Source organism: Cnephaeus nilssonii (assembly GCF_951640355.1).
Source record: "Cnephaeus nilssonii genome assembly, chromosome: X".
NCBI lineage: Eukaryota > Metazoa > Chordata > Mammalia > Chiroptera > Vespertilionidae > Cnephaeus > Cnephaeus nilssonii.
In genome coordinates this window covers 72963256-72990146 of record NC_137071.1, presented here as the reverse complement: position 1 = coordinate 72990146, position 26891 = coordinate 72963256, and the positions used below count along the sequence as shown (strand labels likewise).

At 37.9% G+C, this 26891-nt stretch overlaps 1 protein-coding gene across 1 annotated transcript in view; it reads right to left on the bottom strand.

The window, feature by feature from the left end:
* NRK (Nik related kinase) overlaps positions 1–26891 on the bottom strand; it is a gene marked incomplete at both ends in the record, with an annotated part of 210912 nt that overhangs the window by 63915 nt on the left and 120106 nt on the right. The window contains 7 exons of the mRNA XM_079765591.1: positions 840–894; positions 5504–5634; positions 12747–12837; positions 14264–14374; positions 16090–16215; positions 23702–23773; positions 25073–25129. Of these exons, the coding sequence (XP_079621717.1) occupies positions 840–894; positions 5504–5634; positions 12747–12837; positions 14264–14374; positions 16090–16215; positions 23702–23773; positions 25073–25129 (643 nt within the window). The remainder of the gene's footprint in view (positions 1–839; positions 895–5503; positions 5635–12746; positions 12838–14263; positions 14375–16089; positions 16216–23701; positions 23774–25072; positions 25130–26891) is intronic.

Below are 26891 nucleotides of genomic sequence, written 5' to 3'. Positions count from 1 at the left end.
AGGATCTGCTTGGAGAGTCAGAAGCAAAGCAATCCAGTCCCCCCACCCCACCTCTGAAACATACTCCAGGCATTTCTCTCACATCTCATCCAACTATACCAGGAATGTATTTATCATTTATATTTTTGTGTTTAGGTAATTAGGACAGCAAATATGCTCTGCTTATGGGGCCATACATTAGATGGTTGTCAATAATGTATACCTAAATTTACATGCCATTTTTACTTTCCTACCAGAAAGCAGTGTCCTGAAACAGGATGCTGATAGGTCATTTAAATGATGGGAAGAAAGGGAAACAAAAGGAAATGGAACCTTCTGAGATCTTATGGGTAACTGAATGGTTAAAAGAAGGTACCAAAGGTAAGCTGGACTGACTCCAAAGTGGGAGGGGGAGCTTACTTTCCAACATTGTGGAGTATTGGCTCAATTTCAACCAATCACTGGAAGATTTTCTCATTTGTCACTGTCTGAAGTAATAATAGTGTGTGACTGTAATTGTTCTGGAACCTAAATATTCCATCAGTTAATATTTATTGAAATGCCCTTATTTCAGGTGGGTGAGGACTGCCAGGACCAAATACTATTGAGGCTAAATTGAAAGAATACTCAATCAGCCTAAAATGAGATACATAAAAGAGAAAAAGAAAATCTCTTTTTATAGACATATCTGGCCATTTTGACTAAACATTCAGTAATCACTGAAAAGACTACCATTTATAGTTTGGCATATAATGTGGCACCTGTGTGGCCAGTATAAGCTGACTGGTATATACTCAAAGTGGCAGATTTGAACAATATGTTTTCCTAACTTTTAACAAATATCAAATATTTTTACTCACGAGGAGCCCCTTCAGCCATTTCAATAGCAGTGATTCCCACGGACCACACATCACTCTGCAAAGGAAAAGATGACCCCAAAAAGTCAGTTAAAAATAAGAAACTTACAGTATTTAGAATCTCAAAATACTCTTTGACTGAGGGAGTGGTAGTGGTGGTGTCAATGCCAGAGCCATTTTATGGATTTTCTATAGACTATTGTTACAGAGAGACATTATCTGAGCTTGTGACCAGCTAATATTGTTCTACACAACAGTTGATATTGGATGGGCTTAAGTATAAGAAGAACTATGATGGATATGTTGCTATTTTTACCTTAACTGAAATACCAAAAGAAATTTGTTGTAAAGAAATCCTATCACATAAATCTACTTACTAAATGTTCAATCTTAGGTAAACTATTTAACTCTCTGTGGCTCAATTTTATAAAATTACTACATATATTAATAAACTTATATATATGGGTATACTAGTATATACATATACCCTTTAAGAAGTTCCTTGAATATAGTAAGTTGAGTATGGAATTATAATTCTAAGAAATTATATTACCTAATAATAGACAAACATGTAAATTGACCGTACCTTCGATAAGCCCACAGCCAATCAGAGTGACTATTCAAATTAACCCAACTAAGATGGCAGCTAATTTGCATAAGTAGGTGCCCAATGGCCTTCATCCAGGAATCGGAAACATCCTAAGCACCCAAAGCGAGAGGGAGCCAGCCATAGGAGGGAGAGCAAGCCAGCCATAGGAGGGAGAGCAAGCCAGCCATAGGAGGGAGAGGGAGCCAGCGATAGGAGGGAGAGTGAGCCAGCCATAGGAGGGAGAGGGAGCCAGCCATAGGAGGTAGAAGGATTCAGCCATCAGAGCGAGAGGGAGCCAGCCATCAGAGCAAGAGGGAGGCAGCAATCGGAGAGAGAGGGAGCCAGTTATCAGAGCCAGCAGGAGCCAGCAATTGGAGGGAGAGGGGAGCCAGTTATTAGAGCCAGTGGGAGCCAGCAATTGGAGGGAGAGGGAGCCAGCCATAGGAGGGAGAGGGAGCCAGTGATTGGCGAGAGAATGAGCCAGCCATCAGAGTGAGAGGGAGCCAGCCATCGGAGGGAGAGGGAGCCAGCCATAGGAGGGAGAGGGAGTGAGCCATCAGAGCGAGAGGGAGCCAGCGATCAGAGCCAGCGGGAGCCAGCATCAGAGGGAGAGCAAGCCAGCCATAGGAGAGAGAGGGATCCAGTGATCAGAGTGAGAGGGAGCCATTGATTGGAGGAAGCTGGAAGGCCCCATAGGCTTTAGGCTTGGGCAGGGGCAGAGCCAGCAATCAGAGGGTGCTGGAGGGCACCTGCCCAGGCCCGAGGCTTAAGGCCCCAGCAGGGGCAGAGCCGGAGATCAGTGTGAACTGTTTCTAATCCACTTGATATATGTACCTTTTCTTATTGCTCATTGGCTAAGCTTCCTGTATGCCACTGGTAATATTCTTAGTAACTTGGGTAATAAGAATCCAAAAAGGTGATCTAGGGTTTTTCCACTACACTCCTGGGGAAAAAAAAAACGAAGGTCCACTGCTGGAGGGCTAAGAAATGTCATATCCTGCCCTAGCCAGTTTGGCTCAGTAGATAATGCATTGGCCTACCAACAGCAGGGTCTGGGTTCAATTCTGATCAAGGGCATGTACTTAGGTTGCAGGCTCCTCCCTGGCCAGGGCCCAGGTCAGGGCTCATGCAGGAGGCAACCAATCAAAGTTTTCCTTTCACTTTGATGTTTCTCTCTGTCTCTCCCTTTATCTTCCACATTCTCTAAAAATCAATGGAAACATATCCTCAGGTGAGGATTAAAAAAAGAAATAAAGAAATGTCATATGCTATGAAAGACACATCTTGAAAATGTCTAAAGAAAGTTGTCATTTTTTCATGATGAAGGGACTGGAGTTCATGTTGATGAAAACACCTTGGTTGAAGTGGCTGGCAGTGGCTGCAGCAGTGGGGTGATGGGGCTGGTGCTTTCCCCTGATCAGCCCAGTTGCCTCCATAAAGGGAGCGGGCCTAAGCTGAAGTAGGACATCCCCTGAGGGCTCCCAGTATGTGAGAGGGGGCAGGCTGGGCTGAGGGACACCCCCTCCCCACCGCCCATGCATGAATTTCGTGCACTGGGCCCCTAGTATTCAATAATTTTCTAGAAAATTATCCTTAACTAGGGGCAGGGTCCACGATATTCGTGCACTGGGGTTGGGGGTCCCTCAGCCCAACCTGCCCCCTCTCACATACTGGGTGCCCTCAGGGGATGTCCTACTGATGGCTTAGGCCCACTCCCCACGCTCCTTTGTGGGAGGCAACTGGGCTGATCAGGGGAAGGCAGCAGCCCCATCACTCCGCTGCTGCAGCCACTACCAGTCACCACAGCCACCAAGGTGTTTTCATCAACACGGACTTCAGTCCCTTCACCAAGAAAAAATGACAACTTTCTTTAGGCATTTTCAAGATGTGTCTTTCATAGGATATGCATTTTTTTTTAATCCTCACCTGAGGGTATGTTCCCATTGATTTTTAGAGTGTGGATGAAAGAGGGAGAGACAGAGAGAAACATCAATGTGAGAGGGACACTTTGATTGGTTGCCTCCTGTATGAGCCCTGACCATGGGCGCCAGGCTGGGGGGCATGCAGGGACCCCTGGGCCGCACGCAGCGGTGGCCGCCAAGGGTCTCCACACACCCCAGAGGCCAGCAGCCAGCCCCCCATCATGTGCGCCAGGCTGGGGGCGTGGACCCAAACTGCCTCTTGATGCTGGAGCATTCCCAAGCGGCTGGGGGCACTATGGTGACAGGGGATGTTTCCGCCCTGCCCCCAGCCCCTTGGCTCCTGCACCTATTGGCTCAAAGTGGCCAGGGGGTGTTCTGGGACCCCTGCCACTCAGGACCTAAGCAAGGGGCCTACAGGCTCGGACTGGCCTGGGTCCTGAGGATGTTTGCGGGACCCAGCCCCTTGGCGCCTGCACCCTTAGGCCCCAAGTGGCCAGGGGGCATTCTGGGACCCTGCCGCTCAGGACCTAAGTGCGGGCCTACAGGCTCTGATCGGCCTGGGTCCGGAGGATGTTTATGGGACCCAGGCCGCTCAGGACCTAAGCGCAGGCCTACAGGATCTGAGCGGCTTGGGTCTGGAGGATGTTTCCCAGACCCCAGACCTCTGCAAGTGTTTGGCGACACGGGAATGTTCCCACCCCGCCAAGGCTCCCATTGGCCAGGGGGCGTTCTGGGGCCCCTGCCGCTCAGGACCTAAGCTCGGGCCTACAGGCTCTGAGCGGCTTAGGTCCCAGACCCCAGACTGCTGCAAGTGTTTGGGGGCGGGAATGTTCCCGCCCGCCAAGGCTCCCAGTGGCCAGGGGGTGTTCTGGGCCCCTGCCGCTCAGGACCTAAGCGCGGGCCTACAGGCTCTGATCGGCCTGGGTCCGGAGGATGTTTACGGGACCCAGGCTGCTCAGTGCCCGCATATGCAAATTAACCGCCATCTTGTTCGCTCTGATTGGCTGTGGGCGTAGCGAAGGTGCGGTCAATTTGCATGTTTGTCTATTATTAGGTTAGATGCTATTAATTGTATTTTGTTTTTCTAATGAGGAAATGGCATAGGGGCTAGAAGTACTTTGTGTGGCTACACTAATAAAGTTAATTAAATTATTAGAGCATCAGTTTATAGATCTCTTAGCTTCAAAGGGTTGTTGTGATGGTCTAAGTTTAAGCTTTCTTTCAGTTATATGGGGCTAAAAATTAAAAATAAATAATTAATGTTGTAAAAAATCCTTGGAAGACTGCAAACAGTTGTACAACTCTAAAACATTATTTTTACAGTAAGCCACTTAAAGAACAGTATGTTTCCATAGTCTCCATAGCTACTAATAGCACTGGATTATACACTAAGATTTCAATAGATCTGCTTGCTGATCAAGCAGAGGGCATTTAAGGGAAAGGGAAAAGAGATGAACCTTGAATTAATCAACTGCAAGTATCTAGTCCTAGGTTCCGCACAAAATGAAACCACAGTGAATTATTTGGATGACTTATTATGTGAGGAGTGAGTGTAGTTTTTCCAGTCTATAGCAAATGGAGAGTTTTTCTACACCAGCTCTTTGAAATGTGTACATAGATGTATATTGTCCCAATTGCAGTTTCAGTGAAAATTTTAATAACATGAATTATTATTCAATTTATCTATTCTACTGATTTTTGTGTGATTTGGAGGTGAACCGTGCCAAAGATTTTCTCTATTACCCTGAACAATGAAATTATTTTTTTCTTTTTGGAGCTTAATTACTGCAGGGATTAATAATTGACTTTACATTTATTCATTTTTAAGTTTAAAAAGCCCTCTGTCCCGGAAAGTTAAATTTCCATATAAAGCCACATAATATTTTACCAAGAAGTTGCAAGCAGGAAGAACTAGACATTATTCCTCAAATATGGAGAACTCCCAATGGCCTAATTTGTCTATATTCTTAGAAAATGTCACTTTGCTGCATATAATCAAACCACATATAGGAATAGAGGCTAGTATTTCCTATTAGAGTTTAGTGTGAAAGGAGGATCTGCCTACTTTTTAATCTTTTATTTTATCATTTAAAATAAACTTTAGTCAAAAGCCCTTTCTAAATTTGTATCCTCACTATTTGCATCCTCGCACTTACTCTGTAATCATAGGAGCGTCTAGGGTCCTCATCACAGTCAATCACTTCAGGTGCCATCCAGTATGGTGTCCCAATGAAGCTATTCCTCCTACCATTAGTTCTGCTCACCTGGGCACTCACTCCAAAATCCACTGAAAAATCCAGCATATGTCAAAATAATTGATCAGTAACAAAAAACTCAATAAGTTATTGCTTGAACTTAAAAAGAAAATACAAAAGCCACAATGGATAACAGATTTTTAACCCAGCTCAGAAAATTTTACCATGAAGTTTATTCCAGGGATATTTGGAAATAGGATTTTTATGCTATTTATATTGGAAAGAGACTCAGCAGTGCTATTATAAATCTATAGTAGGTTTGGCTAAATGTTTGCCATGAATATTAAAAATAAATTTCCATCAGTACACCCTAAACCTCTGAAGTGATAACATATGTAGTGTTTGGACCTGTCACCAAGCTGGAGGAAGACCAGCACTATTAGCAACATATAAGAAATCTAAAACCTAGTAGTATTTTATTAGGAGGCCTCATTCATGACATTAGATATTCCTATAACACTGATATGAGTTTTCTGCTACTTTAAGTTATTCTGCTAATTTAAGTTATTCTACAGATCTTCTGAATCAGATGAAAATATTTACTGTAGTAAATATAGCTTAGCTTAGACTATGAAAGTTCAGTCTTCTATTCATCTGTGGGATACATTATATGAAAATATTTAGTATGGTATCCTCAGAAACAGACAGAAAAAAAGGCTAGAGTAGACTGGGGTATTTAGTTAAGAACAAATAATACAGGGATAAAAAAATGAAGTAGATTTTCTAATTTAGAATAGTTTCCAGGAATCAAGAGGATGGAGAAAACATGGAATGAAAAGTAGTTTGAAAAAATTAGAAAAATAAAAAAATTAAAAAGGTAAGCATTTAAGACAGTCTTTAAGGATCTAATAAGAAAAACAATAAAAAGTACATGATATGTTAAATTCATCATGCACAATCTCATTATCTAGATTATTTTGGAGAATAAGTTAAAGCAGAGCTCAGCACTTAACTATCCATGAGGGCCAACTTTAAGGGCCAAGAAATATCTGTGAAAGCTTTAGCTGATATAATACATTCAGGGAATAAAATAAAAGGAGAAAAGAAGAGAATAAAGAGTGACCAATGGAATAAAAGGGGGAAAAAGAAAAGCTGAAAATAAAAGTAAAGATCAGACTTTAACAGTGGTATAATTAAACTTTTCTGTAATGATTTAGTGACCAGAATATGAGGATTATTGATGAGTTGCAATTGTAATACAATCACTTTCCAGTCTCTGTCTTTTCTGGGACTACATTTGGCAGTCATTGGTTTTGTCCTCCTTAGAAAATGTCCCTTGAGACCCCGCCCCATCCAATTTGCAGCCCCACCCAAGCTGTTTACAGCAGCTTCTCCATATTAATGGTCTGTCCTGGCTCAGGCTTCAGATTTTGGGTGCAGGCTGGGCTGAGGAACACCTCCCCCCTTCCCCCCGTACACCGGGCCACTAGTAAAGAATAATTTACAGGAATTCAACAGTAAAGTAGAGGATTTTGAGAAATAAATCAATTATTTTGTATATGAGGAAGCAAAAAAACCAAAAAACAAACAAACAAACAAAAAAACACAAAACATCCCATCAGAAGAGCAAAAAGAATCCCCAAATATGAAGATAGAATGGAGCCTCTGGGACAGCTTCAAGTGTACCAACATTCACATTATGGGGGTGCCAGAAGGAGAAGAGAGAGAGAGCAAAATATTGAAAACTTATTTGAAGAAAAAATAATGGCAGACAGAGGTTGGGCACAGACCCTCACCCCCCCAACATTGCAGGGACCTGAACCCTAGCCCCTTCTGAGGGAGGTCTCCTTCCCCCATGGCTGCTTCATGCTTCCCATGCCCAGCTCAGATCAGGACCCAGGTGACTGGCAGAGACTTGGCCAACAGCAGCTGCCCTCTCACTCCAACAAGACTTGTTTGAGTTGTCTTGTACCCATGGTGTGGGGAAGTGGGTTTATGATATCTAAATCCAGCCTACCACCAGGAATGCTCAGGACCTACTCAAGAAGGCAAATAATCCTTTCCACCAATATTTACAGGGTAAAATAAGATTGTCGTTAGAATAATAAATTGGACAGTAAAATACTAGTCAGGTTTTCAGGCAAATTTAAATTGGCTAGTTGAAACAAGTGAATATTCTAGAAAAAATAATTGTACTGGACAAAAAGGTGTTCCTAAAGTGTTAAAAAAATTTTTATTGGTAGTTCATCTCATGATAAAATTGCGCACCATGTAATAACCTAAAACAGTAATATTATAGTGCAAAAAAATAAAATTTAAAAGCCATCAAGACTACATTATAAAATTTTCAAAAGCCTCCTAATATTTAAATCAAGAAAGGGGGGATAGTAGAATAATATCATGTAAGGAAAAATATCCTGTAAATAAATTACATCTAGAAAATTAATACTTTAGAAAATTAATTGTAAGGCTAAAAGCAAGACACCCATGAAAAACACACAAGGTGTCAAAACAAGCCAGAGGAAAATCATTAGGGCAAAAAATGAAATAGGATCCCAAGTCAAATTTATAGAAAATATTCCTTTATTAACTTTTGGTCAGGAATATGTTTGTATATTTTCAGAAAACAACTCCGAGACCATGTGGATTCCAGCAACAGAGAGGAATCGACAGGACTACTCCAGCCATGAAGACAGAAGAGAAGCAGTCCAGAGATGGAAGATGCCGATGTCGCCTTGCCATACTAGCAGTTAGCAGCTGTGCATCACTGCAGGTTGCCCAGGACCAAACCAGAGAGAGTCGGACCTGCATTACCACCATTTGTCCACCATCCAGAACTGAAATGTCATTTCTGACATGTACACATAAGGAACTGTTGGACATTGAAATTGGGTCTCAAAAGAACTGTTGGCCCAGAAAGAAACTCACTACAGACTGATTCATTTGCCTGTCAGCATAACCATTATTGCTTTTCTCATTTTCGGTTCTTATAAGTATATTTCTAATAGCACATGATCTCACTCATCTAGGGGAAATAATGGACAACATAGACTGATGAACAAGAACAGACCCAGAAACAAGGGGGCATGGATCAGACTGTCGGGCCTCAGAGGGAGGGTAGGGAAGGGTGGGGGTAAAGGGGAGAGATCAACCAAAGGACTTGTGTGCATGCATATGAGCCTAACCAGTGGTTAAGGACAACAGGGGGGTGGGGGCATGCGTGGGGAGGGGTGTGGGATGGGAATGGGGGGATGAGGACAAATATGTGATACCTTAATCAATAAAGAAATTAAAAATAATAATAATTAAAATAAATAATGACCAAAAATTTCCCCTACCTGTTGAAAAAAAATAGACTTACAAGTTCAGGAAGCCCAGAGAGTCCCAGACAAGAGGGACCCAAAGAGGCCCACACCAAGACACATCAAAATTAAAATGACAAGGGTTAAAGAAAAAAAGAGAATCTTAAAAGCAGCATGAGAAAAGCAGTTAATTACCTACAAGGGAGCACCCATATGACTGTCATCTGATTTCTCAACAGAAACTTTGCAGTCCAAAAGAGAGTGGCAAGAAATATTCAAAGTGATGAACAGTAAGGATCTATAATCAAGATTACCTAGCCAAGCTATAATTTAGAATTGAGGGTCAGATAAAGAGCTTCATAAATAAGAAAAAGCTAAAGGAGCTCATCACCACCAAATCAATATTACATAAAATGTTGAAGGGTATTATTTAAGAAGAAGAATGAATAAAAAATAGGAACAATCAAATGGCAACAAATACATATCTATCAACATTTGAATCTAAAAATCAAAATAAACAAACAAGAAATATGAACAAAATAAACTGGTGAGTTTCTTTCTGGGCCAACAGTTCTTTTGAGACCCAATTTCAATGTCCAACAGTTCCTTATGTGTACATGTCAGAAATGACATTTCAGTTCTGGATGGTGGACAAATGGTGGTAATGCAGGTCCGACTCTCTCTGGTTTGGTCCTGGGCAACCTGCAGTGATGCACAGCTGCTAACTGCTAGTATGGCAAGGCGACATCGGCATCTTTCATCTCTGGACTGCTTCTCTTCTGTCTTCATGGCTGGAGTAGTCCTGTCGATTCCTCTCTGTTGCTGGAATCCACATGGTCTCGGAGTTGTTTTCTGAAAATATATAAACATATTCCTGACCAAAAGTTAATAAAGGAATATTTTCTATAAATTTGACTTGGGATCCTATTTCATTTTTTGCCCTAATGATTTTCCTCTGGCTTGTTTTGACACCTTGTGTGTTTTTCATGGGTGTCTTGCTTTTAGCCTTACAATTAATTTTCTAAAGTATTAATTTTCTAGATGTAATTTATTTACAGGATATTTTTCCTTACATGATATTCTTCTACTATCCCCTCCTTTTTTGATTTAAATGTTAGGAGGCTTTTGAAAATTTTATAATGTAGTCTTGATGGCTTTTAAATTTTAATTTTTTGCACTATAATATTACTGTTTTAGGTTCATTACATGGTGTGCAATTTTATCATGAGATGAAGTACCAATAAAAATTTTAGTTAACACTTTAGGAACACCTTTTGGTTCAGTACACTTAATTTTTCTAGAATATTCGCTTGTTTCAACTAGCCAATTTAAATTTGCCTGAAAACTTGACTACTATTTTACTGTCAAATTTATTACTCTAACAACAATCTTATTTTACCCTGTAAATACTCACTACAGACTGATTCATATCCCTGTCACCATAACCATTATTGCTTGTCTCATTTTCGGTTCTTATATTTCTAATAGCACATGATCTCACTCATCTAGGGGAAATAATGAACAACATAGACTGATGAACAAGAACAGACCCAGAAACAAAGAGGCATGGATCAGACTGTCGGGCCTCAGAAGGAGGGTAGGGGAGGGTGGGGGTAAAGGGGAGAGATCAACCAAAGGACTTTTGTGCAAGCATATGAGCCTAACCAGTGGTTAAGGACAACAGGGGGGTGGGGGCATGCGTGGGGAGGGGTGTGGGATGGGAATGGGGGGATGAGGACAAATATGTGATACCTTAATCAATAAAGAAATTTAAAAAATAAATAAAACAGAAAAAAAAGAAAAAATAAACTGGTGAATAAAATAGAATCAGAAGCATGGAAGTGTGGTACAGACTGATGAATCTCAGAAGGAAGGGGGAAGAGAGGGTAGGGAGAGATTAACCAAAGATCTTACCTATAGACATAGACAGTGGGGTTGTGAAGGGGTGAGGCAGGAACCAGATGGAGGGGGACAATGGGAGGGAATAATTATCTCAACAATAAATATATTTTTAAATAAAATGTTTCTTAAAAATATGCTGGAATCCTGGCCAGTTACTCAGTGGTTAGAACGTCCACCTGCAGTTTGAAGGGTCTTAGGTTTGATTCCTGGCCCAGGGCATATATCTTGTTTGCAGGTTCAATCTCTTCCCCTGTTCAGGACATTTGTGGGAGGCAACCAGTTGATGCATCTCTCTCTCTCTCTCTCTCTCTCTCTCTCTCTCTCTCTCTCTCTCTTTCTCTCTCTCTCCCCACCCTTTCACTCTCTCTAAAAATCAATGGAAAAATATTCTTTGGTGAGGATTACAAATTATGTTGGAATACGATAAATCTAAAATCACATGTATAAGGGTCATGTATGAAATAAATCCAAATTAATTCTAATTCAATGTTTCAAGGTCTCTCCCTCAGAGTAAATGTAAATGAGCTTTAGTGCACAGGATTTGTGACAGATTTTTTCACTTACTGGTATTTACAATCCTCTGTGTTGTAAATGGTAGGGTTGGTCAGCAACCTGATCCAAATATATGAGAGTTCTGCCACATGTAAACATAATATGTAGCCTTCTGACAGACTATCAATCTTTTACATTTGAATTTGAGATTCACATTCCCTTGATGTATTTAACACAGCATCTAAAAATTGTGTTTCTAGTTTTGTAGCTTTTAGACATAAAAGATAATATATTTTCTTAAAATTATTTTTCAGTTATTTTAAGAACAATTGCCTCATGATTCTTCTACAAATATTTAGTGAAAAACATTCTCAGTAAATGAACAAAATCTCTACTCTGGTTGTTCAGCAAAAAAAAAATGGGGACTATCTTATGGTCATGCTGGAAACAAGGTATGCGAGAAATGATACAATTAAAAAATAATACAGGATCTGATACCAGTGATTTATGTTCTATATAAATGATGTTATCTTCCATTACACAATATTGACATTATTCACATGGTAATACTTAAAATCAAACAATTATTTTAAACTTTAGAAGATGTAATATATTGTTCCTTATGTGCCTGTAAGACAAACTGTGTGGTTATTTTCAAATAAATCATGCCTTTCTGAGCCCTGGAATAGAAAGTCAGGGACTTTTTGGTCTTTTGATTTCTAATTCTCAATTTGATTTAGATATTACTGGAGCATCCTTTCTAATTGATATCTATTTTTAAAATATTTGTGCTTAAGTAATTAAAAAAATCATTGATATTCTTTGGAAACTATGGCTCTGTAATATGGAAGAAATGTTTTATTGCTTGATCCCTGTCCATGGCACAGAAACTTGCAAATGGTATATACTCAATCCAATTGTTGAAATAAATATAACAGCTAGGATTAATAAAGGGTAAAGCAATGACCAAAATGTAAATCTCCCATTATAATTTAAGTTTGTTTTATCTACACTGTGTGGCCAGATTATTATCATCTCTGAACGCATAATAATCTGGCCACTCAGTGTATTTGTATCTCAAGTGGGTACCAAAAGTATTCTAGACGTTTGCTGGAGATCAACCATCTATTTGCCCTGAGCTTTCTATCAGCCAGTGCAAAGGGAAAAACTGATCAGGTGCATAATTTATAGTATCTTTGATATCAAATAAATGAGGTACTCAAGAGAAGTACACTGAGTGGTCAGATTATTATGCATTCAGAGATCATAATAATCTGGCCACTCAGTGTATATGATGTCAGAGAAGCAGTTAGGTGTATCTTTGTTTTACCCCACCTCCCTTCCAAACAAATTTTCAAATTTCGACTGGTTTTGCAGGCAGGAAAGACACAGCCTAAACAAGTAAATGATATTGTTAGGAACATGACAGGACACACAATTATTTTAAAGGACTTTTCTCCATTAAGATATTTTGGGCTTCATTTAAGGTATTGTAATAATAAACTTACCTAGCTTTACTTCAGCATTATGAGTCAATAGCACATTCTGACCTTTGATGTCCCGATGAATTACACGGTGTGCATGAAGATGAGCTAAGCCCTGCATATAATATATTTATTTTTAAAAAGCCACATCAGTATATATATATATTTTCTTTTTTTTCATATAATGTTCTTAATATCTTTGGAAAAACTTTTGGGAATAAAAATGGCCCAGATTTGAATTTTTTCAGACAAAATTATTTCATTAGACTGGAATTACTATAACCAGTTCCCAGAAATACTATTTTTGGCTATTAGGAAAGGAAAATAAATCAATGGACACCCAAGAAAGAAAAAAAACATCAAAAAATAATATCTGTGTATACACTTTACCATTTACCTTCTTTTCTAGCCTCCATATTTCAAACAAACCATAAGAGTGAAGGCCTGGACATCTTATAATTGTAGTTCGGACATTGTTTTGCTCTATTACTACTATTTGTTTAGTCAAAAATATTTTCTAGTCAACCTTGTAGGCTGAGAATTTTGAAGGATGTAAAAATTCATTTTAAAGCATTTACAATTTGTATTGGCTTACCATGCTGGCTCCTCTGAAATTAACCCTTGACCTGGCTAACACACGACCTGGCTTCAGTGATATTATTCTAGATACTAACTGGGGATTAATAATAGAAGTAACAGTAAAAACATCTACTACTTATTGAGTTCTTATTCTTTGCCAAGCACTGTGCTGAGTGCTTTACATGAAATAAATTATTAAATTCTCATAGCAACCCTTTGAGGAAGGTGCTAATATTACCCCATGTTATAGATGAGAAAGGTGAGATTTGAAGAAATTAAGTAACTGACTCAAGGACACATAGCTAATACATATGACCCAGAATTTAAACTCAATCTATCATTTGCATTCTTAACTATTTACACTATTACAAGTAATGAGAGGAAGAACATTTTAACTTTGTGTCAGTGATGCTGTTTAATATTTTCTTGGGTGTTCCCTAAGCCACAAGGAAAAATTTGAGTTTGGTAGATCAAGATTGCCATTCTCATCCAATTTGGTATTCAAAATAAAGTTTTAAGAATAGGGCTTTATTAAAATAGGATATCTGTCTGCAAAATGACTTGGGGACATTTTATAAAACACTGCCTTCTACCTCACCTTTATCTTAATCTCTAATGACAGTTCTATGCTTTAAAATAACTCTAAAATCATAATAACATAACAAATATTCCATGTGGTTATGACTATGATCCATTGAGCACAATAGCTTAAATTTGACATAGCTATTAAAGGTCATGATTTGGAAGAACTTGCTTACAAATCTTGTGGTCTACCTTAAAGTTTAAGGACATCACCTGAAAATCTGCTTTCTCTAAACCCTTTAGGTCTTTTTTGGTATCCTGATTCAGAGGTCATGCTTATAATTCTTAAACCAACCTATAGGAACAGTTATAAGGTACATTGTATATATTACTCCCAGGTATTTTCAAGGCCAGTAGACAGTAATTATATAAAGACGCACCTGAAGTATTTCTCGGCAGATATAAGCAATCCAATATTCTTTCAAACTCTGATTTCTGGTCATTCTAACTACATCAGTAACTGAGCCTGCTGCACATAATTCCATCACCATCTGCAGTGAAGCCGGCAAAGTATCAAGAATTAGAAAGTAATTATCTGAAAATATCTGGAGAGTTTTAGTCCATATGACTTGCATTTATATATAATGGTTAGAGATTAAGACACTGCAAAGATAGGCTCAATTGTCTGGTGGAAGACTCCAATGGCTGGTGGAATTATAAAGAGTTGAAAAAGTATGCCAAAGCTTTTTTTTATCTACTCATCTACTGATGGGCACTTGGGTTGCTTCCAAATCTTGGCTATTGTAAATAACGCTGCAATGAACACAGTGGTGCATATATTGTTTCAGGTTTCTTCACATACATTCCCAGAAGTGGAATCACTGGATCATAAGGCAGTTCCATTTTTAATTTTTTGAGGTAACTCCATACTGCTTTCCACAATGGCTACAACAATCTGCATTCCCTCCAACAGTTCACGGGGGTTCTCTTTTCTATACATCCTTGCTAACACTTTTTTTTTATTTGTTTGTTTTGCTGTTGTTGAATTAGTGATGATAACCATTCTGACAGGTATGAGGTGAAATATCATTGTGATTTTAATTTGAATTTCTCTAATGATTAGTGACATTGGGCATCTTTTCATATGCCTATTAGCCATCTCTATGTCCTCTTTGGAGAGTGTCTATTTAGGACCTTTGGCCATTTTTAATGGATTTTTGGATTTTTGGTCTTGAGTTGTATAAGTTCTTTATCAGTAGATGAGTGGATTAAAAAAAATCTGTGGTACATTTACACAGTGGAATACTACTTAGCCATAAAAAGAAGGAAAGCTTACCTTTTATGACAGCATGAATGGACCTGGAGAGTATTATACTAAGTGAAATAAGCCAGTCAAGGAAGACAATTACCATATGATTTCACTTATATGTGGAATTAAATGAAAAAATAAACTAACAAATGAAATAAAATCAGACTCATAGATACAGAGAATAGACTGATAGCTGTCAGAGAGGAGGGCTTTGTGGGGCTGAGTAAAAATGGTGAAAGGACTAAGCAAAGAAAAAAAACACCTCATAGACACAAACAACAGTATGGTGATTACCAGAGGGAGAAGGGGCTAGGGGAGGTAGAAGAGGGTATAAGGGGGATAAATGATGATGGAAATAGACTTGACTTGGGGTGGTGAACACACAACACAATATACAGATGCTGTGTTATAGAATTGTACACCTGAAACCTATATAGTTTTATTAGCCAGTGTCACTCCAGTAAATTCAATAAAAAAAATTAAAAAAAACTGTTGGAAAGCCTGGTGAGGGCACATGCCTGGGTTGTGGGCTTGATCCCCAGTAGGGGGCGCACAGGAGGCAGCCGATCAATTATTCTCTCTCATCATTGATGTTTCTATCTCTCTCTCCCTCTTCCTTCCTCTCTGAAATCAATAAAAATATTTAAAAAATATAAATATCTAGGAAAGGAGGGAAGACAGGTACCACACCAGGTGTATTTAATCAGGAGGTAGGATTTGAGCTAAGCCTTAAAGGAGAGGTAGTGTTTGGAGATACTCCAAAGGAAGAATATTTAATTTATTGAAAACAGAAAGAGTACATGCCTTTAGAAAGAAATTTGTGTAGGGAACAAACCTGAGTGATAGTTTGAATGAAACAAAAACTGTTTTGGTTGTGTGGTATCTCAGCTTATGAAAGTGTGCATCCTCAAGCGTGACCTGGTATTATAGAATAAGATCAAGGTAATTAATACATACCCAAAGTTGGTGCCTCTGGCCAGCAGGGCTCAGCTTGAAAAATGCACCATAGAAGGACACAATGTTTTTGTGGAAAGAGTACTTCTTCAAAAGGTTGAGTTCAGTCCTGAGATCTTCTTCCTCATCCTGCAGAATAAGAATAGAGAGTAAATTCCTAAGCTACCCCATTCAATGACTGTGAAACTCTAAACTACAGTAAATCAAAGGAGAATCCTATGGCAACCCATTATACCATAAAGAAATTTATAGTAAAATTTTATCTAGAATTGTCAGAGAATGGAGATCTTTGGTGAACTGGGAATTTTGGAGAAAATAAAGTTTAATTAAAGATCCTTCCATTCAATGGTTCTCAAAATGAAATCCTGGAACCAGCAGCAGCAGCCACTATATAAAGCTTTAACTGAAGTGAATAATTACAGATTTGTTTGTAACAGTTTTATTGAGCTACTAGAGGCCTGGTGCATGAGATTCGTGCATGGGGGGTGGCGGGGGTCCCTTCAGCCCGCCCTGCACCCTCTTGCAATCTGGGACCCCTCAGGGGATGTCCCACTGATGGTTTAGGCCTGATCCCACAGAATTGGCCTAAACTGGCAGTCGGACATCCCTCTCACAATCCGGGACCACTGGCTCCTAATTGCTCACCTGCCTGCCTGCCTGATTGCCCCTAACCCCTCTGCCTGTCTGCCTGATCACCCCTAACCTCTCACCCGCCTGCCTGATCACCCCTAATTGTTTGCCTGCCTGCTGATCGCCCCTAACCTCCTCTGCCTGCCTGCCTGATCGCCCCTAACCACCTTTGCCTCGGCCCCCGCTGCAGTGGATTCATCTGGAAGGACATCCGGAAGGTCGTTTGGCTGTCCAGTCTAATTAGCATATTATGCTTTTATTATGATAATTTATATACCATGCAACTCATTCATTTAAAGTATAATATTCAATGGTTTTCAGTTTTTAACAGAATTATGCAACCATTAACACAATCAATTTAGAATATTTGTATTACTCCCAAAAGGAAACCCCACACCAGCTAGCTATCACCCCTAAATTCCGCCACACACACATCTCAGCTTTAAGCAACTATTATATAATTTCTATCTCTGAAGATTTATCTATCCTGAACACTTTACATAAATGACAATCATAAAATATGTGGGCTTCTGTGACTAGCTTTTTTCCAAGATTCATCCATGTTATAGCATATATCAGTATTTCACACATTTTATTTTACTATTCATTAAATAATGGACATCTAGGTTTTTCCACCCATAGGCTAATATGAATAATGCTAATATGAACATGCATATTGAGTTTTTGTATGGATATATGTTTTCATTTCTCTTTGGTATATACCTAGGAGTGAAATTGTTAGGTCAAATGCTAGCTCTATGTTTAACATTTTGGTGAAATGTCAAACTGCCACAGTGTCTGTGGCATTTTACATTTCCAACAACAATGATTCCAATTTATCCATCTCCTCACAAATATTCGTTATTTCTGTTTTATTATTATAAACATCCTAGTGGGTATAAAGTAGTATTTAATTATAGTTCTGATTTGCAAATCCCTGACAACCAATGACATTAAATTTTTTTTCATGTGTTTCTTGGCCATTTGTATATGATCTTCAGAGGAATGTCGAATCAAAAAATGTTGCCTCTGTTTTTTAATTGGGTTACTTGTCTTTTTTATTATTGAAGTATAAGATTATTTGTATATTCTAAATACAAGTATTTTATCCCATTCTGTAGATTATCTTTCCACTTTTTTGATAGTGTACTTTGAGGCACAATTTTTTTTTATGAAGTCCAATCTATTGATTTCTTGTTTTGTTGCTTGTACGTTTGATGCCAAATTTAAAGATCCATTGCCAAATCTAAGGTCATGAAGATTTACCTCAATGTTATCTTATAAGCATTTTATCATTTTAGCTCTCTAAACATTTAGGTCTTTGATCTATTTTGACTCAATCTATATATATAAAAGGCTAAGCAACCATCTGATGTCTGACTGGTAGCTATGATGCACAATGACCACCAGGGAGCCAACGCTCTGACCAGTAGCTAAGACGTGCACTGACCACCAGGGGGCAGACACTCAATGCAGGAGCTGCAGAGCTGTGGTGACTTAGAATCTGCGGTTCTCGGGTGATGCACCCGGAACCTGAGAGGAGGGAGCCCAATTCCAGGGTGGGTCACCTGAGAACTGCCCTCTTGCAATCTGAGACCCTTTGGGGGATTCTGGAGAGCTGGCTTCAGTCCAATCCCCACAGGCCAGGCCGAGGGACCCCACCTGCCAGAGGGACCCAGTTCACTCCACAGATGCCCTTTGAGCCGTGGTGTCGCCCCACGTGCGACCAGCCAGGGAGGGGCCATGGGAGGTTGGCTTCAGGGCCTGTCTGGCCCATCTCACCCAGTCCTACCATGCCGGCCACCTTTTAATTAATTTCCTTTCAATGTGCACGAATCCGTGCACCAGGGCACTAGTTTTGATATAAAGTAGGGCTCGAATTCATTCATTTACATGTGGATATCCTGTTGTCTCAGCATTATTTGTTGGAAAGACTATCCTGTATGCCTGAATTGTCATTACACCCTTATGAAAAATCAGTTTACCTTACCTATATAGAAATAGTTCCATTCTATTGGTTTACATATACATCTATCCTTATGCCTATACAACACAGCCATGATTAGTTTGTGTGATTAGTTTGTGATTCATTGCATTTTAAAGGTACTGGTTTGATATGTGGTGATATGTTTTAAAATATATACTTCAAGTCAATTATTTTCTTAATCATTCATTCCAGTGGTACATATCTGCACCTTTCCTCCTACCAATGGTAACAGTTGGATGCATATTTCTCCATACATTTTATATACTATCGCAGTAGTTAAAGATGACAGAGAGAGATAAATAGGTAGAGATACAATTTAAATATACACTGAGTGGCCAGATTATTATGTGTTCAGAGATCATAATAATCTGGCCACTCAATATATATATATATATATATATATATATATATATATATATATATGCTTTAATCTAAACAAGTTCATATTAGTCTCACTATTTTGTAGCTTGCATGTTTTACTCAATAACTAAAGAGCATTTTTGTATATCAATAAATATAAATGCACTTCCATTTTATGGATGCATAGAATTGCATAAAATGGAGATATGTGTCTGCCATTCAGTAGGCAGGTCAGGGCTAGATATATTGTTTTTGAGGATTGTCTATATAGTGATAATTGATGCCATCTTTTGGGATGAACCACCAAGGTAGAGTACATAATTTCTAAGAGATATTTCTAGCAGATGGCATTATGATGTCATCAGAAAAAGGCATCTACATTGGGCATTAGGACATATCAACTTCAGCACTGATAGATAATAATTGGATATTAACTTAATCTTCCCAAGGTTCAATTTATCCTCAGAAATATCATGGAAGATGTTAGCCATTACCTATCTTTATTGGATGTTAGTAGAACCAAATGAGACAATATATTTAAAATTCTTTAAATCTTTGAAAGAAGAATGCTATAAATGCAAGATTTTATGACATAGCATCTTTGCTACTTGACCTTATTTGAATTAGAGTGTTATCAAAATATACAGCTCTCTCCACTTTTTACCATAATCTGCAAACATGAGCAAACTTCATTTCCAGCAAATTTGTTATAGTGGAGTGAAATAGGAAGCAAATGTGTTTCCTTAATATTCAAGTATGTCTCCTTATACCATGACAAACCAGTAGTTTCCTAACTCTTCTATAACTTTGATTAGCCAGTCTAAAAAATCTTTTAACTTCTTAATAATTTGAAATCATCACACTTTTTTGTATACATGTATAATGCACTAGAGAAAAATATCTTAAATTATTAACTTAAGGAAGTACTTAAATTTTTGGGAATTTTCAATGAACATATCATTGATTTACGCATTTAGGTATCATAGTCCTAACATAAAGGAACTTACAAACAGGAAAATAAGATTCCCATACATGAATGATATAACCATTAATGAATACAAAATAGAGCATAATGAAGTTGAGGGTAATATGAAATGATTCAGGAAGTCATTCTGCACATGACAAATGGATCACCACTGGGTCCTTTGAATCTTTATTAACTCTAATTTTCATTTGGTTATAATTTTAAAAGCTCTCTTACTATATGTATAAAAGTTCAATTTTATATGAGCTCTTCAGGAATACTCTTATTGTACAAAGTGAAATATATTAATAGTATGTAAAGTAAGGAAGACTTTTAAATTAATGATAGAGTTAAGTTCCTCTTCTGAAATCCAGTGAAAAAGGATATCATTGACTTATTTGAGGCAATGAATTAGAAAAGGGCCAATTGGCATGAAAAGCAATTAAAGGTTAATCTCTAACTATCTTTACTTCTCTCCAGAATTTCCTTCAATTACCCTGACTTGTTGATTTGGGTTAGGGGAAAAATACATCTTACCTTTTCCCTAAAATGAACAGGTAACTGAATATTCAGTCAGTTATTTTTCCTTCCTTCTTAACTTATTCTCTAAGACCAAGTAGAAAAAATGAGCAATTAGTTTTTTTATTTAGCTAAATTGTGGCTCTGGCTTAAAATAGTTATGAAATAAATATAAGTCAAAACTAGGTTTTTAGCCAAGTATTTATAATATATTTTGTAAAAAAAAAAGTGTGAAATGGCTGGCAGCAGCAGAACATTCTTTAGCATTTCTCTATGATTTTCCAGTGGATTTATCAATAAACATTAAACTACTAGAGAACAAATCTAGGCACCTATTTGTCTTTAAGAGAAGCAGGTGGAGCCTGATTTATCCAGTTGGAACTCTTTGTATTAATTGTATTACAAAGGCATGAAGGAATAAAACAATCAACTTGTACCATGAGAATTCTATGGAAGTTCAAGCTCCAGTCTCATCTCATCCTCTAATAAGATCCTTTCTATTTCCCTTTACCTTTTTCTACAAAGCTAAAAGTTGATTTTGTGGCTTTCATTCTTGTTATGTAATACCCTTAAAATTTCTGCTTCCTCTCTGACGTGGCTCTCCTTTAAAATGATAAAAATATCTGCTATCACAGAGAAATAAACCACAGGAAGTAGCAATTCTCTATGTACATGGGCACTCTAGTTCTTAGTAAGGGACCAGGGTTCTGCTAAAATGAATAAACATTAGTAAACAGTGCAATAAATAGGAATGAGATGAAGGTGCTAGGATAAAAGAATGAAGAGCATGTTAAAGAGAAGCAAGGCCCAGATTGAGTCATTTGACTTGTTTGGTAATTTGATATCAAGGAGCTTCCTTTTCTGGGTTACAAAGCCTATGTCCCTAAGCAAGAATAAGATAATGACTGGGCTCTAGGTAGCTCTGTAGTTGCATTTGATCCTACTTTTTAACCCTGCTTATAGGTAGGCCAAATATTCTGGTGCCATTTTATCTATGAGGAACTAGAGGCCTAGACAGGTAAGACCACTTTTTTCAAGTAGTTCTTGGCTATTTAGTGGTAGATTTTATACTTAAACTCATTCATGAATTCCACATTTTTGCTATTTCCATAAAACCCCGACTGAAAGAGATGGATGTGTGTACAAGTCACAAATTTCTTATCCCAAATGATTCAAGATGACTTAGAGATGCTAACTGGCTGATCAGCTATTAGTTATTTTTCTTACTAACATATATAATGAGAGAATTCAAAGTTCCCAATTAAAACATTTTTAAGAGTGGGTTTCCCACATAAATGTACATTCCCCCAAACCAATAAACCATGATCAGATATGTTTGGAAAGCATTAGTTTGTTTGCCATTCTCTAACACAGAGTTGAGCTTGTGAGAAACACATAAGTACCTTATAACCATGAGGCCAAGTGGGTAATTTAAAACTCACACCTATCCCAGTAATATGATGCCATAGCATTTCCTGGCTCAGAGCCAACTTATCCCAGAGTGGCCTGAAAATCCAGATTTTTTTCAAGAAGAGGCAGTGCAAGAATGCCAAAACTTCCTTTGTAATTTCACCCAATTCTAGAATAAAAATATTTTCCCCCATAGTACGAATACTAGAGAGGGTTTGAGGAAGATATTTAAAACATTTATTAACACAAATGTTTGATAAATCCAGAATGGTCAATTAGATTTTTCATACCTTACATTTTACAGCTTCTTCATCTATCAAAGCATGTTATTATTCAGTACTACTTGTTTTATTTGGATATGCTTTGTCTCCTGAGATACATTATAAATAAAACAGGAGCTCACTACTTTCTAGAAGAATCATGAAGCTGTTTACCAATATCATTCTACTATAACTAAAAACATTTTCTAAATGTGACTATGCTAATGAAAAGGTTTTTTTAATGTCCCCAAGAGCATATTTATTAAGACACAAAAGGTTGAAAGTATTTGAATACCAGAGAGTTAACTTCAGGGGAGAAATGTAAGAAAAAAAGATATATTGATAAGAACAAGGATTCTGATTTTGGCCCACAGAATACTTTGATAGATCACCAACATCTAAATCACCAATGTCTATTGGAAAAATTTTTCTTTGCATGATCTTATTCTGGAGCCAGCAAATCAAGACATAGAGACTGTTTTTAAAGGCCGTTAAAAAGCTTTAAGTAGAAAGCATCTTCACAGTCCTTCATGTATTTAAGTACTGTGCCAGATATCTGAAGACTTTTAAGCTTGCCAGCTTGTTGTTTTTCTGTCTGCTATTGTTCTTACAATAAAAAAAAGGTAGTCCTTATTTGGCTCATATATATTGCAATGTTTCTTAGAATCATAATGGGGGAAAAGCCTGTCCAAAATACCATGTAGAAGGTGTGACAAAGGACCTTGCTAAGGCCAATTTTAGGCAAAATTTGCTCTTTGTCCCATCATCTCCTTGGTTGCTACTCAGCTGGAGTGTTATATACTTTACTAGAGGCCCAGTGCACAAATTCGTGCACCAGTGGGGTCCCTCGGTTTGGCCTGAGGGATCGGGCCAAAACCGGCTCTCCAACATCCCCCGAGGAATCCAAGATTGTGAGAGGGCACAGGCCAGACTGAAGGATCCCACCAGTGCACAATCAGGGCCAGGGAGGGACGTGGGAAGTTGGCCAGCTGGGAGGGACCACGGGAGGGCTCCAGGGTGTGTCCGGCCCATCTCGCTCAGTCCCAATTGGCCGGACCTCAGCAGCAAGCTAACCTACTGGTTGGAGTGTCTGCCCCCTGGTGGTCAGGGCACGTCATAACGAGTGGTTGAGTGGCCTTACCATATCATTAGCATATTACGCTTTGATTGGTTGAATGGATGACCAGCGGACCAGACACTTAGCATATTAGGCTTTTATTATATAGGATGGGTTTACTCTTCTGCAGTTAACACTTACTTGTGCAAGTAAGCATTTATTCTAGGCCCTGCTTTCTGACCGATGCTAGTGTTCAAATATGATGATTGACTCTGTGAATATGTGAAAAGGTATAAATATGTTGTCACTTCCACACAAGAACTTTTTAGTGGTGGCCTTCTAAAGATAATACAACACAAAGGGATTAGTTTAAAGTTGAAAAATAAGGGAAGACTACTTGAGGGCTAATGAGAACTTTCAGTACTCACACTGTATCTCCACCCGACAGACTTTTGATATTTATTCACTCTCACTCGCCTTCCTATTTCAGGTAAAGGAGTCTGCAAAACCAGGAAGAAAATGCTGTTAGAACCACTGGTACACACTGAAAATGATTTACTCTTTAGTACTTTGTGCTCTTTTAGCACTAAATGGAAAAGTAACATAATATCATTTCTCTCTCATATTTTGCTAATAGTTTTAACTAAAACATTGTACTCTTATATATACAGAAACTTAGCATCAAATTCATAATAACAGATTTAACTGCCTATGAAAAAATATAATTTGATGTTAACAAAGTGACATTTCCCCTTAAAAACAATGTAATTGACACTATATATGGGCTGAATGTGATTTTTAAATATTTCAAAAGTTAGAGTATCTAAAAATTAAATTAAATATGGGTCAAGGTCTCTCAAGTTAAAATAAGGAAATAAATACTTTAGGGAGTCTCACTCAAATAGTACTAGATTGACCATTGGAAAGTCAGGTTTGTAGGTCAAAATAAATCCACAAAACATTAACATCCCTTGAAATTCACATTGGTTTGCAACATTTGACACTTACTGGCAAAACAAAAAAAGCATGCAACTCTTTAAATAGCTTTAGCAATTCACTCCCTGCACAAATTATGAAAGAACAGTTTATGGCATAGACAACAGTTCAGTGACTATGTATAGTTTTCAAACATACTATTTGAGAATTTTCCTTTAGGGCATAGTAAAGTGAAAATTCTTTTACTTTTGCTATGTTCGTGCTAATATTATCTTGAGAAAGTAAGGCACTCATGCTAAAGAAAGAGGACAGAAATCAGTGCTTAGCAAATTCTCTGACAATATGTTATAAACTGTGGCTCAACTTTATGAATGTTAACAGGAACAGTGCAAATTAAACTCTTTGTCTTGCTCATCTGTCAGAAAATATAAGAAAAATGTGTATCTCAGACAAGTTCTTTACTTCTACCTGTCATTGAGAATCTAATGGCCTCAATTCTCAAAAAGAATAGTTGGAGAGGGAAAATAATATGATGGAACAAGAAGGATTAACACAATATTAGAAGAAATCTCCTCTTTGATATCCCTGGAAACAGATAATCAACTAGAAATAGATATAAAAACAGATAATGTCTTAATTCTTATAAAATCCCAAATAAATGCCATTGACCTGTAAATATAATAAATTAATAATGAAGATAATATACTAATGGGTAGAAAACATTGAATGATAAATATAATAAATCCAGGTTAACATAATTATAATTACACAAATGATTTTAAAAATAAAAATATTTTCTGAACTGTTTATCCTTAGACCATAGTCCATTAAGGGAATAAAATATAGATAGAATATAATATTACCTTACGAGCATTCATCACTTTAACAGCTGTAAATGCACCAGTTTTTTCATGGAGTCCCTGAAACATAGCATAGTAATAAACATTAAATGCTGGCTATAGAATCAAGCAGAAATATTACAAAGTGAAAATGTTACAATAAAATAAGGCCAAACACTATAGCTTATCTAAAATACTATATGGAGAGTAAATATAAGGTATAATAAAGAGAACAAAAAGATTAAATTATGAACATTTTATTTTTTTAAATATTTTTATTGATGTCAGAGAGGAAGGGAGAGGGAGAGAGAGATAGAAACATCAATGATAAGAGAATCATTGATTGGCTGCCTCCTGCATGCTTCCCACTGGGGATCGAGCCCTGATCAGAAATTGAACGGTGACCTCCTGGTTCATAGGTTGATGCTCAACCACTGAGCCATGCCGGCCAGGCAACGAACATTTTAAAGAAATACAAAGTATTTCACTCAAAAAATCAAGCAAGTTTATGGAGTAGTTTTGTTTTCCTTTTTATTACTGTATTGTTGACATACAATATTATATTCATTTCAGGTGTACAAAATAGTGATTTGACATTTATATACCTTGTGAAGTGATCACCATGATAAGTATTCCACTGTGTTTGTGTCAACACATAAAGTTCTTACAATATTATTGATTATATTCCCTATATTGTATATTATATCCCTATGACTTCTTTCCTTCATAAGAGGGAGTTTTTATCTCTTAATCTGCTTCATCTTTTTTTACCTGATCCTACAAGCCCCCTCTATTCTGACAGCCATCAGTTCATTCTCCGTATCTATGAGTCTGTTCCTATTTTTTGTGCGTGTTGTTATTTTAGATTCCAAATATAAGTGAAATCATTTGATATTAAATCTTTCCCTGTCTGACTTACTTCACTAGCATAATACCCTCTGGGTGCATCCATATAGTTGAAAAGGGCAAGATTTCATTCTTTCTCATGGCTGAGTAATATTTTATTATTGAACACTTAGGTTAATTCCATATCTTGGATATTGTAAATAATACTGCCATAGACAGACATGCATGTATCTTTTCTAATCAGTGTTTCATGGTTTTTTTTTCAGATAAATACCCAGAAGTGGAATTCCTGGATTATACAGTAGTTTACTTCAAAGAGTTTACTTTATTATTTTATTCTTTCTACTTACTTTGAACTTTATTTGTAATTTTTTGAGGAATCTCCATACTGTTTTCTGTAGTGACTGCATCAATGAATAAACCCATCAACAGTGTACCAGGGTTCTTTTTTCTCCACATTCTCACCAACACTTGTTACTTGATGCCTTTTTTATAACAGCCATACTGACAGGTGTGAGGTGATATCTAATTGTCATGAAGATTAGTGATGCTGAGCATCTTTTCATGTATCTAATGGTCATCTCTTTGTCTTCTTTGGAAAAATATCTATTCATGTTCTCCACCCATTTTTGTTTTTGAGGTTTTTAAAAAGATTTATATATATAATAGAGGCCCTGTGCACAAAATTTGTGCATAGGGGGGAAAGGGGGCAGGTCCGTCAGGTAGGCCTGCACCCTTTCCAATCCGGGACCCCTCAGGGGATGTCCGATTGCCGGTTTGGGCCTGAGTGGGATTGGACCTAAACTGGCAGTCAGACATCCCTCTCACAATCCAGGAATGCTGGCTCCTAAACACTCACCAGCCTGCCTGCCTGATCACCCATAACATCTCTACCTGCCTGCCTGGTTGCCCCTAACTGCTCTTCCCTGCTGGCCTGGTCACCCCTAACCACTTTTGCCTTGCCCCCACCATCGTGGCTTTGTCCAGAGGTACATCC